Here is a 14,623-nt window from a genome sequence, read left to right as displayed (position 1 = left end):
GCTAAGCCAAGCGTGTGCTAGGTACGCTCTCAAGTCTTCACCCATTTAAGGGAGTGAAGATGGTGACTGTACTCAAGGAATGATAGGGCTACGAGATAGTGAAGGCTTTGGTGGTGGCACCTATGATGGAGGTGAGGGAATGATTCAACAAATCAACAGCTGCAGGAGTATCGTAAAAATGGAGGTCAAAGGCTAGGCAGTTGAGAGTTAACAAGTGCTGTTAATTTAGGGGAGAGTCTGTTTCCCAAGGAGTGGATGCAGGTGGAAGTGGGGTTGAAAGAGGGCAGGGGGTTGTGGTTGTCAGGGATATGAGGAAGTGGTTGGAGATTGCCTTGTTGGTGATCAAGACCATGGGAGTACAAAGGCCACATAAGATGGCTATTTCAACAGGAGAGCATTGGAATAGCCGAGTCTAGAGGTAACAAAGGTAAGGATGAGGGTTTCAGCAGCAGATGAGCTGAGGCCAGAGATGGGCGATGTTAATGAGGTGGAAATAGGTGGTCTGGGTGATGGAGAGGATATGGAGTTGGAAGCTCAGCTCAGGATCAAATAGGACTCCAAAGTCTGGTTCAGCCTCAGACAATGACCAGGGAAAGGGATGGAGTCAGTGGCTCAGGAATGGAGTTTGTGGACGAAGAAGATGCCATGGCAATTCTTTTTTTTAAAAAAAAGAGGAGCAGGGGGTTCTCCTGATGTCCTAGTCAACATTCAACCTTCAACCAACACCACCAAAGCAGATTAACTGGTCACTCATCTCATTGCTGTTTGTGGGAACGTGCCATGTACTAATTGGCTGTTGCGTTTGTCTACAAAACAAGAGTGACTGCACTTCAAAAACAGTTCATTGGCTGTGAAGTGCTTTGAGACATCCTGTGCTTAAGCGGTTAGCATTTTAATAGAGCTAGCACATGACTGATTACCCAGTGGCCTCCTTCTGTGCCGTAAAATTTGATGATGCTCTCCTGAAGGCACGGACTCATACTGTGGAATGGTCCCATAGGTAGAAGCCCTCCAGTAGAAATAATACATTCATTGTGCTGCTTTCATCAATTAGATGAACTTTTATCTTAGCAAAATGTGATTCAGTTCTATAGTATATAATGTGCAATAAAGCAGTCAAGTTGCACAGACATTGAGAGGAGCCTTCAGTCCAACTTACAGCATTTGTTACTTAATGTCAGAGCTAAGGATCTCAGTATAAGGAGAGATGATTTCCACTCAAAAGCAGGGATTTTTTGTTATACATAAGATGTCGCTTTGCTCTGAACATTTATGGTTCTTGTTTCCTAATTGTAATTTGACCATTACTAAATAAATATAAATTCTGTACACTTTGTACAACAGACATGACACTAGCATACCTCTGAAATAAAACAACAATATCTTACCAAAGTAAAATTTAAAATAAAACTGCATGCTGGGAGCAGTGACACAGGGCTGGGTTACTGGTCTCAGCTATATCACTGTAAAGAGGTGTCAAACAGAAGCCAAAACCTTCCCCATGAGGGAAACTATCCCCAGGACACTCTCATGCACCTGAGTGGGCAATCTGAGAGTGCCATGTGTGTAGGCTGGTTGTTTATTCACACTCTCAAGGATGGTGCCTCACGCAAGAATACAAACAAACAGCAGGAGGAAAAAAGGCATTTTAAAATTGAGTTTAATCTAAAAAACACGCTTTCAAAACAATAAAGCACTCAACTTAAATCATACCAATTATGTACAGCTGTACTTCAAATTTGAGGACATGCGGTAATTTACATGAAGCAGTTTTTGAATGCAAAGACACAGTGCGTTAGAACTTTCAGTTAATTAGAGAGATGTAACACTTACTCATGGAGGGTTGGCTGCTTGTTTCATGTTCCAGTTCATCCTCCTCAATGCAAGTGTTGACATCAAATGGTCGTTCATTGGCCAATACAGTGTTCACCCCTGAGAGCAATGTCTGGTTAATGTACATATGGAGGTTGAGAGGCCCCAACAGTGAGGATGAGGACGGGCCACCAACTGAGGGATTACTGTTACTTGAAATGTTCTGTGTCCTTCTAAATGGATTTGTGTGGTCAAATAAGGACACTGCAATTGAAGCCCTGGTTCTTGCTCCTGTAAGAAATGCAAATTTCTCAAATGCATTCTAATGAAGTAAGGGCAATTACCAGTGTTTAAATAATACTTTACAGGGTTAAGAATAAGACACTTAGAATCATAGAAATTTACGGCACAGAAGGACGCCATTGGGCCCTTCGTGTCCGTGCCAGTTGAAAGAGCTCCCCAGCCTAATCCCACTTTCCAGCACTTGGTCCGTAGCCTTGTAGGTTACGGCACTTCAAGTGCACATCCAAGTACTTTTTAAATGTGATGAGGGTTTCTGCCTCTACCACTCTTTTAGGCAGTGAGTTCCAGACCCCCACCACCCTCTGGGCAAAAACATTTTTCCTCAGCTCCGCACTAATCCTTTTACCAATTACTTTAAATCTATGCCCCCTGGTTATTGATCTCTCTGCTAAGGGAGATAGGTCCTTCCTGTACACTCTATCCAGGCACCTCATAATTTTATACACCTCAATTAAATCACCCCTCAGCCTCCTCTGTTCCAAAGAAAACAACCCCAGCCTATCCAATCTTTTCTCAAAGCTAAAATTCTCCAGTCCTGGCAACATCCTCGTAAATCTCCTCTGTACCCTCTCTAGTGCAATCACATCTTTCCTGTAAAGTGGCGACCAGAACCATACGCAGTACTCTAGCTGTGGCCTAACCGATGTTTTATACAGTTCTAGCATAACCTCCCTGCTCTTATATTCTATGCCTCGGCTAATAAAGGAAAGTATCCCGTATGCCTTCTTAACCACTTTATCTACCTGTCCTGCTACCTTCAGGGATCTGTGGACAAGCACTGCAAGGTCCCACTGTTCCTCTACATTTCTCAGTATCCTTCCAATTATTATGTATTCCCTTGCCTGGTTTGCCCTCCCCAAATGCATTACCTCACACTTCTCCGGATTGAATTCTATTTGCCACTTTTCTGCCCACCTGACCAGCCCAATGATATCTTCCTGCAGTCTACAGCTTTCCTCCTCACTATCAACCACACGGCCAATTTTTGTATCATCTGCAAACTTCTTAATCACGTCCCCTACATTTAAGTCGAAATCATTGATATATACCACAAAAAGCAAGGGACCTAGTACTGAGCCCTGCAGAACTCCACTGGAAACAGCCTTCCAGTCACAAAAACACCCGATCATTACCCTTTGCATCCTGCCACTGAGCTAATTTTGGATCCAACTTGCCACTTTCCCTTGGATCCCATGGGCTTTTACATTTCTGACCAGTCTGCCATGTGGGACCTTGTCAAAAGCCTTGCTAAAATCCATGTTGACTACATCAAATGTGCTACCCTCAACGCCCCTCCTTGTTACCTCCTCAAAAAATTCAATCAAGTTAGTCAGACAGGACCTCCCCTTAACAAATCCATGCTGACTCTCCTTGATTAATCCGTGCCTTTCTAAATGACGATTATTACTGTCCCTCAGAATTGTTTCCAATAATTTGCCCACCACTGAGGTTAGGCTGACTGGCCTGTAATTACTCAGCTTATCCCTTTCTCCCTTTTTAAACAACGGTACAACATTAGCAGTCCTCCAGTACCACGCCTGTAGCCGGAGAAGATTGGAAAATTATGGTATTTCGAAATCTTTATCCAAGATTGAGTTTCATTTGAACAAAGAGCAAACTGGATAAACTTGTGATAGTAATACGTGGGTGGAAAATCTGTACAGCAGAGGTAGTAATATATATGTGCATGCAGATAAAAAATTTGAAACAAGTGCAGCTTTTAATAACAGATATAGTAAAGATTTGAATTGCATTTCTTTGTCAGAATAGACTTCATAGTTACAGATTCTACACTCCAAAAACACTTCTCATTTAGAATGAGACACTGCACTCAGATTGAGTTGATTTCTTTTCCCCCAAAAGGCTCTAAAGGTTTACTCTGGTACCATTTGCAAGCCGTTTTCTTGTATATCAACATTATGCAGCCATGTCACTAAACCTATTTGGAGAACTTACCTCTGCCTTTCATAATATAATCAATGGCTCGATCATTGATTGCAGCCTCACTTGGTTTGATGTCCAAGAATGGTTTGTTACCGATTCCCATGGACACCATTTCCTGCATTCGTAACTCTGAAACAGACATTCGTTATGAAACGTTAAATATTAAGTAAACCAGTTCAACACATTCATCAAGGTCAACAACATCTCTAATATAAAACAACTGACCCCAACGCCCTCCCCAGCCTTAGGCTGAATCAGGCCATGCAAAACCTCCGTCTTCTGTCTGACCCACAGATGGGCTTCAACGCGCAGATCATATTCAACATCACAACCATTTAGCTTCCACCATTGCAACATCTCCTGCCTCTGCCCCTACCTCACTCCCACCATTGCCGAAACCACACTTTTGGCGGGTAAATTTGGGGGCATCCATTTTTGGGCATCCCCCTCGGCATGGTGAGTTCCAAGGACCTCCAGATATTGAGCTTCAGCCCTCATAATACTCAAGGTGACACTGCGTGAGGAAGTCGGATAGGTAAGTGACGGGGTTGGGACTTGGGGGGGTGGGGGAGACATTTGGGGTCGGGGAGGGAGTGATCGGGGCCTTGGGAGTCAGGGGGATCGCGATCGGTGGGGAAGAGAGAGACAATGACATTGGAGATCAGGGCCTGGAATGGTGGTGGTCGGGATGGTGATTGTGGGGAGTTACTTTTTTCTTCCCCCATGTAGGCGATGTTTAGGGTTGGTTTTCGCTCAGGGCAAACCAATGTTGCAGTGGGGAATGAAGCAGGCATTAGGCCCCTTATGTGCATATGCAAAGGGCCTAACGCTTGCTTCAGGCATGGGTAAAGGATGCCTCTTGTTTGTCCTTACCCAATATGGCGGGTGACGCACTTCTGGTCGGAAACGTGTGCATGGTTCCTGCCTGCTATTTTGGGGCTGTAGGAGGCTGTGTAGCGCCTGAAAAACGGGCGCTCAGCGGCCTAATTCAACCCCCACTATCTCCAGTTTCCTCTTTGCTGACATCCCGTTCTTCACCTTTGATAAACTCCAACTTGACCCACACTCAGCTGCCCATATCCCAACCCTCTCCAAGTCCCACTTACCCATTACTCCCACACTTGCTAATCTACATTGGTTCCATATCCCCCAGTGCCACTGAATTTAAAATCTTCATCCTCTGATACCTCCATGTTCTTGCCCTACCCTATCTCTCTAACCTCTGCCAGCCAATGTTCCCTTCTGTACCCATTATTCCTCCAAGTCAGGCATTCTGTATACCCCCCACTCTTCACCTCACCAATATTAGCAGAATCTTCAAGCTGCCATAGCCCTACTCTCTGGAACTCCCTCCCTAAACCCCCCAGCCTCTCACTACCTTTAAAAACCTTCTTAAAAGCCACCTCTTTAAGTAGCCTCTCCTAACTTTCCCACCGTGGCTTGGCATCTGTTCCCTTTATTTACTTATTCTTTATCCCTCTATAAAGCACTTTTGGGACACCATCTATGTTAAAAGGTGCTGTATAAATGTAAGTTGTTATTCAGGCCAAACAAAAACATATATTTGCAAAGCTCTCAGCTGAAACAATAACCTAAAATAATAAATCTTTCCAAATGTATTACCTTTATTTCTGGTAGCTTGCTGCCATAAGATGTTTGCTATATCTTTTGTCCAGGCCTGTTTCACTTCTTGTGAACTTGCCTGGAGAACATACGTATCATTGGATTTCCGACGACGAAACCAGATTTCAAAACGTATACCACTTTCGCCACTAGTTTCTGTCAAGCCTATATCTGCTGTCTACAAACAGGGGAAGCATATTAAATGAATTTACTGGATATATAGATATGGTCAGTTTATATAAAAAATTAAGTCTGGTTTGTCAAGTGATACATCTTTTCTCAGTAATCAATTTAATTATGTGGCATACCATTATGCTACAGTTCAAATTTTCATCAATAGTTTTAGTTGGACTTCACACTGAAGACTTTCTGTTGTCTATAACCAACATTCACCACTCTCCCAAAAAAACAGGAAAAGTTTCCAATTTCCATTAAAAATTAATAGGAAACAGGACCTTACCACAACTTCACCGCTGTGCAGTAATCACTAGCTTACTGCTTACTACTTCCACATTCTGCACAGTAAAAAACCGTTATCAGAGTTATCAGCTCACAATAATTAACACATCAACCAACTTTATATTATGCAACATTTTCAATATCTTACTTTGAAGGAATGCTTGTAGATATAGACATCAAATCCACCATCAATCCGCTTGGGTTTGCTGAAAAGAATGAGGTCTTCAAACAGAAAGACATGTCGCTGGTACTTCTTGCGCCCAGACCAGATAATGAACTCATCTTGGCGAACTAACTGTCCCTGCTCCTTCAAGTTCACCTGTTTTGATACAATTTAAACAAATTACTTTCAGTCTCATGCCATCTAGTTTCCTGTAACCAGATTATTTTAAAATAAATGTTTTTAGTGGCTAAATGTTTGTAATTTTTAGGTAAATAAATTGCCTTTTAATTTGTTGTTGTTAATTCTGATGAGCATTTTTGCATCACCTGCCTAGTATCACAAGGTTTAACAGATCTAATATGAAACCATTCTGGAAGGAGGATACGGTTCCATCCACATTTATAAAGGCATTTAATTACATTTCCAGTTAGATGGGTAAGGCAGATTACATTTGGATTAAGGAAAACATCAGGCCATTTGGGTTCTCTTCCTAACAACTTATTACCTCCATTCTCAGGAAGGATTCCCCCCAAATCCATAGCATAAGGTTGGCCAGCAAAATTGGAGGTGGGGGATCAGAAATGACAGACTTGTCGACTCATAAAAATGTTAAAAGATAGTCCCATAAGACGCGCTAGCACAATAAGAATGGCCCCTGACTTTCCTCCTTTGCACAAGCTCTCCAACCATTGTCCACTACTTGTGGGCCATTGAGGTGTCCCCACTGGATGAGAAATGAACAGTATGCATGATTAAATTGTCTTTGTATACCTGCAATTGTAATTATTTTTTCACCAACAGGTTTAGAAAAGAAAACATTTTCAAATTGTGATAATTCATGTTAAAATTAATAGCTAGTAATAAAACCCAGCAATGTAGGCATGTGACCTTGTAAGATATGAGATGGCCAGTTATGCGGTAATTGTCAATGTAGATAGACTGGGCGGACTCCGTACCTTTGCCCAGTCATTTGAAAGGGACACAAGGGGGCTGCGGGACACTGGCTGCTTGTTCATGATAGTACATGGCAGCCTGGTGAAGGACTACCATTATGTAAAGGTTGAATTTGTCCATATTTGGGGGCTGTGGATGACTACAGAAGTACTCCCGCCTCTGAGTCAGAAGGTCATGGGTTCAAGCCCCACTACAGCGACTTGAGCACATAACTTAGGCTGCCAATTCAGAGTAGTACTGCGAGAGTGCTGCACTAGTGGAGGTGTGGTCTTCTGGATGAGATATTAAACCCAAGCCCATCTGTTCTCTGAGTTGGATGTAAAAGATCCCATGGCACTATTCAAAGAAGAACAGGGAAGTTCTGTCGGTATCCTGGCCAATATTAATCCCTCAACTAAGATCAAGGAAAATAAAACAGATTATCTGGTTATTATCTCATTTCTGTTTGTGGGACTTTGCTGTGCGCAAATTGGCTGCTGCATTTCCCTATCATGCAACAGCGGCTACACTTCAAAAGTATTTCATTGGCTGTAAAGCACTTAGGGACATTCTGAGGTTGTGAAAGGTGCTATATAAATGCAAGTCCTTTTGTTCAACGTACACCCCCATATTCAGGAATCCTCTTTTGTAAAGTTCATTACACACAGAGACTTAAAGGGGTGAAGATCCACTTATGATGCAAAAACCAGAATAAAACCCTTTCATCAAATGGAAACAGAACACATCACTTAATTTAAATTTTTGTAATCAGCAAAATGAATGATACTAGTGCTGGAGAATGGAATCGGTTTCCACCTTTGGTACTCAATTTTAGCATCGAGTATTTTGAGGTCAGGAACAGTACAGCCAGATGCAGAGTAAAGCTCCTGCTATATATTACCAACATATCCTAACCCCAACCTTTGAAGAGCACCCATTCTATACTGTTGGGATTTTTTAAACTACCCACACTAAACATTCTTACAACCTCTTGAAGCGAATTTGCCAATTAAATTTGGGACAGTTCTGTGCCGTAGTCCTGCTCCCACTAGACACGGGATAGAAACTATCAAAATTTACTTCACTTAGGGCCATACATTCATTTGAAGGAGCAGCATTTCAGCCCATCATCTGGAGTGGATTAGAACCCAGACCTCAGAAGGTGAAATAGCAATGTACAAATTTACTGTGCCACCCAGTCTCCAAACAGTGCATAATTATAGGCAACAGATACCAATGAATGGTTTCAAGGCAGTAATCATGGTGTTCAGTTGCTGGGTTCAAGCTATTTGTACCTCTCAATTGTACTGCTGCCTTGCATTAAAGGGGAAGATTGTGAATTCCTCACTGCCTGAAAGAACCTGCGATATCCAGCATCATTTTGCATCATGCTCTATATTCTATGAGGTCCTGCATATTACCCAACAGCAATGGTGAAGCTGTAGTGGCAGCATATATTAAAAAAATTAAATTGGATGAGTGGCACAGAACTACAGGCAATAATGTATTTCCAGCCATCCAAAATTCTTATATGCAATCACTCATGATACATTCAGTATGCAATAAATGAATTAGAGCACTATACTTCTGTTCAAATAGATGAATGGGTTGGAGAATAGCTTGATTCTCAGTTATTTCCCCACTGTCCTCAAGTCAATATTGCAGTTTACTAAACAATGAATATTAATTATTTTATTGGACGACTGGAAACGATGAACATTAGAAAAGTCTGGAATAAGAAAATACCATTTGGTCCATCGTAGCTCATCACATTAACTCTTTCATTATGACCTTTAAGTATATTTCAAACTCCAAAGGTTTACCTTTATTACCTTTCTTGGTAGATTATTCCAAGCATTTATCAGCTGCTCTAAATTTGCTCATCACTAATTATTCCTATTTACGCCCTCTGGTCCTACTTTCTTGGTGTACCTGGGAGCAGTAATCTGAGTTTATCTCATCCATAATATTTTATGTACTTCAATGAGGTCCCGTTTTAACCATCTTTTTTCTGAACTGCATAGCTGAAGCTTTTCCAATCTTTCCTTTACACTTGGAAGCAGGTCTTGCTGCTCTTCTTGGTACCCTTTCTAACAAAAGGATTTTAAAAAAAATGTTGTCTGATCGGTGCATTGTAAAGTCAGCATAACTTCTATAGATTCACATTTTACTTGGGTTCTATTAGCTTTTTTAACTGCTTTGCGCATTGAACATCAAAAGTGCTGTACCCCCAAGGTCTTTTTTGTAATTTCATGTGCTTATTCAATTCCATTCATTATATACATATGCTTGATTCACAGTTATTTTTTGCCCTATTTGTAATATTTAACATTTATCAATGTTAAATTTCATTTGTCACATGTCCGTCCAACTGCCTTAACTGATCTGATTCCTTTTACAAATCTCTTTTGCTGCTTCCTTGGTTTCTACTGCTCTCCCTGGTTTTGTGAAATCAGCAAATGTGACCAGCTAACAGCTAGTTTCCAAATCCTTATGTACATTAGAAACGATAGGTGCTTAGTACTGACCATTGTGGGACTCCACTTAACATCTATACCACACCGCCATCTGGCACTATAGCCCTCACGACTACTGTGTTTTCCACTTTTTGATCATTTATGTATCTAGAAACATGGAAATTTTAGCTCATATGTGACCATTTTGCCTGTGCTAAATTTAGGCTTCTCCCAGGGAATAATTTTACACAGTTCCATTTTCCTGTTTTCTCCCCAAACTAACATGTTTTTGCTTTCTCTCCATACCCTTTCATATTTTTCATAAATGCTGTAATAGATTTGGCATCAATCAGCACCCTGTGGCAAACCAATCCACTGCATGCTTCAAAAAGTTTCTTTTAATCTCCCGCTTAAAGTATCTAATGCTTACCTTGAAATCATGGCCTCGTATCTTTGATTTACCCACAAGTAGAAAAATCTATTTACATTTACCTTGTCAATCACTTATTATTTTGTACACCTTTATCAAGTAATCCCTTCAATCTTCTTAGTTTGAGAGAATATAGCCTTGGTTGCTTCAGCCATTCCAAGTAACTCAGGTTCCCTCAACCCTGATATCATCCTGGTAAATCTGCATTGCACACTCAAGGTTATTATATCCCTCCTATTATGAAGAGCCCAATACTACACATAATACTTCAAATGTGACCGAACCATTGTTTTGTACGGTCACGATGTCTTTGCTTTTATGTTCAATCCCTCTCAATATAAGCCTAAAATCCCATTTGCCGTCTCAATGGCTTAAAACCTGTCCACCACTTCGTCCTGCTTTCCGCTCTGGATTGCTATTAATTACTCTTTCATCTGGAACTTTATCCAAAGCTTTCTTAAGTCTAATAGTCATTCTCAAAGAAGCCAAGTAATCAACGTTGGGCTTACATCACAATCCCTAATAGCATCCATAGCCAGCAAGTCGTTGCCATGTTGAAGTTGAAATTTAACCATTTCTTCTGCTGCCCTGAGGTAGTTTAGCTCCTGCTCCTGAGCCTCACTGCACTCCTTGATCAAGTCCTTCAGTAACAGTGCATATTTGCTCATCCGCTGGATAGGTTTCAGCAGGTAGGAAGCCAGATTCATCTTGTCACCCAGTTGCAGTTGCTTGTACTAAAATAACACAACAACAGAAGTAAACAACTGTACTGAGCAGACGTCAAAGAAATCAATAATATTTTTATCAATGTCTGCTCAAAGAAAAAGAAAATAGCAAATAATTTATGACAAAAGTACAATCTCTTCAAACATGACCTTCTAACTGAAAAATCCTTGACAAACCCTCCCCCCCCCCACCTTAAGCTGTAAAATATGGACAACATAATTATTATGTAAATAGTTTTCTAGATGGGGTTTTACTGAACTAATGTTTGTGTAACATGTGAAGTGCTTACCTTGAAAAAAGTGTTGCCATGGCTGGCTAGCAGAGCATCAGATTTGGGCTTATTCTTGCTGTACAATGCATACATGCCAAACTGGTCTTGCTGTAAATATATCAATCACAATAGGTTACATTTTAATTTTACTTTTGTGTTTCTACCACCTTTCATTACTATGAAATATTACATAAAAAACAAATAAAAATTATATTATAGTAAACTAATTTTGATGTTATTGGTGCTATATAGTATTAAAGTGCACTGAATTGACTGTCGTGTTTCAAATAGGAAATGCAGAAAAATCAAGACATTTGAAGTTATCGAATCATAGAAAGGTTACAGCTCGGAAGGAGGCCATTTGGCCCAACGAGTCCATACCGGCTCTATGCAAGAACAATCTAGCTAGTCCCACTCCCCCCACCCCGCTTTCCCCAAAGCCCTGCAAGTTTTTTTCCTTTCAAGTACTTATCCAGTTCCCTTTTGAAGGCCATGATTGAATCTGCCTCTATCACCCCCTCAGGCAGTGCAGTCCAGATCCTAGCCACTCGCTATGTAAAAAAGTTTTTCATCATGTCACCTTTGGTTCTTTTGCCAATCACCTTAAACCTATGTCCTCTGGTCCTTGACCCTTCCACCAATGGGTACAGTTTCTCTCTATCTACTCTGTCTCGACCCTTCATGATTTTGAATACCTCTATCAAATCTCCTCGCAACAGTTTCCGTTCCAAGGAGAACAACCCCAGCTTCTCCAGTCTATCCACGTAATTAAAGTCCCTCATCCCTGGAATCGTTCTAGTAAATCTCTTCTGCAACCTCTCTAAGGCCTGCACATCTTTCCGAAAGTGCAGTGCCCAGAACTGGACACAAACTCCAGTTGTGGTTGAACCTGTTTTTTTATATATAAAGGTTCATCATGACTTCCATACTTTTGTACTCTATAGTTCTATTTAGAAAGCCCAGGATCCCGTATGCTTTTCTAACTGCTTTCTCAACCTGCCCTGTCACCTTCAAGGATTTGTGCACATATACCCTAGATCTCTGTTCCTGTATCCCTTTTAGAGTTGTGTCCTCTAATTTATATTGCCTCTTCTCGTTCTTCCTACCAAAATGTATCACTTCGCAATTTTCTGCGTTAAATTTCATCTGCCATGTGTCCGCCCATGCCACCAGCCTGGCTATATCCTCTTGAAGTCCATCACTATGCTCCTCACTGTTTACTACCCTTCCAAGTTTTGTGTCAACTGCAAATTTGGAAATTGTGCCCTGTACACCCAAGTCCAAGACATTAATATATATCAAGAAAAGCAGTGGTCCCAGCACCAACCCCTGGGGAACACCACTGTACACCTCCCTCCAGTCCGAAAAACAACCATTCACCACTACTCTCTGTTTCCTGTCCCTTAGCCAATTCTGTATCTGTGTTGCTACTGCCCCCTTTATTCCATGGGTCGCAATCTTGATGATAAGTCTACTGTGCGGCACTTTATCAAACGCCTTTTGAAAGTCCATATACACCACATCAACTGCATTGCCCTCATCTACCCTCCCTGTTACTTCATATGACACAAATTATATTGTAAATTCTGCTGGTTAAATGTTCAGTTACCTTTAAAAATCAAAGATAATTAATTTTAAGATACTTTTGTTATTTTGATGTTTGGTTTTCGATTAACTGTTGCTTAATGCTGGTGGTATTCTTGGTGGAGCTGTCTTGGAGAACATACTATTGATCTGGTTAGGAAATTGGCTGAGTGGCAGGAGACAGAGAGTAGGGATAATGGGCAGGTATTCAAATTGACAGGATGTGACTAGTGGTGTCCCAAAGGGATCTGTGTTGGGGCCTCAACTATTCACTGTATTTATTAACAACTTAGATGACGGGATACAGAGCCACATAACCAAGTTTGCTAATGACACAAAGAGTGTCAGCAGTGTAGATGGAAGCATAAAATTACAGAGAGATAATAATAGATTAAGCGAATGGGCAAAACTGTGGCAAATGGATTTCAATGTAGGGAAGTGTGAGGTCATCCACTTTGGACCTAAAAATGATAGATCACTTTCTAAATGGTGAAAAGCTCGAAACAGTGGAGGTCCAAAGAGACTTAGGGGTCCATGTACATAGATCATTAAAATGTCATGGACAGGTACAGAAAATAATCAAAAAGGCTAATGGAATGCTGGCCTTTATATCTAGAGGACTAGAATACAAGGGGGTAGAAGTTATGCTTCAGCTATACAAAGCCCTGGTTAGACCACACCATAGGAAGGAATGCAGTATAGATTTACTAGAATGATACCTGGACTCCAAAGGTTAAATTACGAGGAGAGATTACACAAACTAACGTTGTATTCCCTGGAATTTAGAAGATTAAGGAGTGAATTGATCGAAGTTTTCAAGATATTAGGAGAAACTGATAGGGTGGATAGGGAGAAACGATTTCTGCTAATTGGGGAGTACAGGACTAGGAGACATAGCCTAAAAATTAGGGACAGGACTTTCAGGAGTGAAGTTTTGAAACACTTTTAAACGCAAAGGTTGGTAGAAGTTTGGAACTCTCCTGCAAACAGCAGTTGATGCTAGCTCAATTGTTAATTTTAAATCTGAGATTGATAGATTTTTGTTTATCAAAGATATTAAGGGATATGGGGCTGAGGTGGATATATGAAGTTAGGTCACAGATCAACCATGATCTCACTGAATGGCGGAACGGGCTCGAGGGGCGAAACGGCCTACTCCTGTTCCTATGTACTGCATGTAATAATGCAAGGACATTGAATGAACAGAGTTGAAAGTTGATTCTTGAAGCACGTTGATCTACTGAATGTATCTACTGATGTTAATCCAGCTCTCACACTTACTCTTTTTGACTATAATTTTTCCCCAATTTCATTTAGGTCCTCCCATGCTACGCACCACCACAAGTGCTAGGGAGGACAGGTGTCTTTTTCCTCTGCTTTTGGTGATGCCACTTTTTGATTAGCAGCTAGGAGGTGCACAAGATCAACTCACCATCCAAATTCCCCACCGCATCTCTGCAGAATGCCTAGCCTTTGCTTTACATCTTCCCTGGGAACCCAGCTGAGATTAGATCAGCAGAATTATGAGTGAACATGAGTGCTACTACTCCATGGAACTGCACACTTGGTACACAAACACTGTGCCACTGTGTTGTAAATGGCTTGTTTTTTAAATGAGGTTTTACAAAGAGATTCACACTAATGTTTGAATTGAAAAACCCTGGATAACTATGTATTTAATAAGTTGTAAGCTGTAACAAAATATTCTGAATGCTGCACATATATTTCTTGGTGTCTAAAAATGACTTGTGGTGGCAAAGAATAGATTTGAATAAATTAATGCCCATCCTGCAGGCATCACGTTATTGTGACTATTATTGCTGGTTGTTATTGCCATTCAATAAGCAGTCTAGCCATCAGAGAGTTATGGCAGCTCTGTTTCGACGTTTAAAATAATTCTCTCCCCTCTCTTCTTCAAC

General features: G+C 41.0%; 1 protein-coding gene across 3 annotated transcripts in view; it reads right to left on the bottom strand.

Annotated features, from left to right (window-relative positions):
* The window catches only part of plekhg4 (pleckstrin homology domain containing, family G (with RhoGef domain) member 4), a 211,178-nt gene that overhangs the window by 8,268 nt on the left and 188,287 nt on the right, over positions 1-14,623 (bottom strand). For all 3 annotated transcript variants that reach the window (XM_067997802.1, XM_067997803.1, XM_067997804.1), the window contains exons 16-21: positions 11,139-11,228; positions 10,633-10,857; positions 6,290-6,460; positions 5,683-5,860; positions 4,072-4,188; positions 1,834-2,103 (exon numbers count right to left, since the gene is read on the bottom strand). In XM_067997802.1, the coding sequence (XP_067853903.1) occupies positions 1,834-2,103; positions 4,072-4,188; positions 5,683-5,860; positions 6,290-6,460; positions 10,633-10,857; positions 11,139-11,228 (1,051 nt within the window). The remainder of the gene's footprint in view (positions 1-1,833; positions 2,104-4,071; positions 4,189-5,682; positions 5,861-6,289; positions 6,461-10,632; positions 10,858-11,138; positions 11,229-14,623) is intronic.

This window comes from Heptranchias perlo, chromosome 16 (assembly GCF_035084215.1).
Source record: "Heptranchias perlo isolate sHepPer1 chromosome 16, sHepPer1.hap1, whole genome shotgun sequence".
In the NCBI taxonomy this organism is placed as follows: Eukaryota; Metazoa; Chordata; class Chondrichthyes; order Hexanchiformes; family Hexanchidae; genus Heptranchias; species Heptranchias perlo.
Note: the sequence above shows the minus strand (reverse complement) of the source record. Positions and strands in the feature narration are given on the sequence as shown.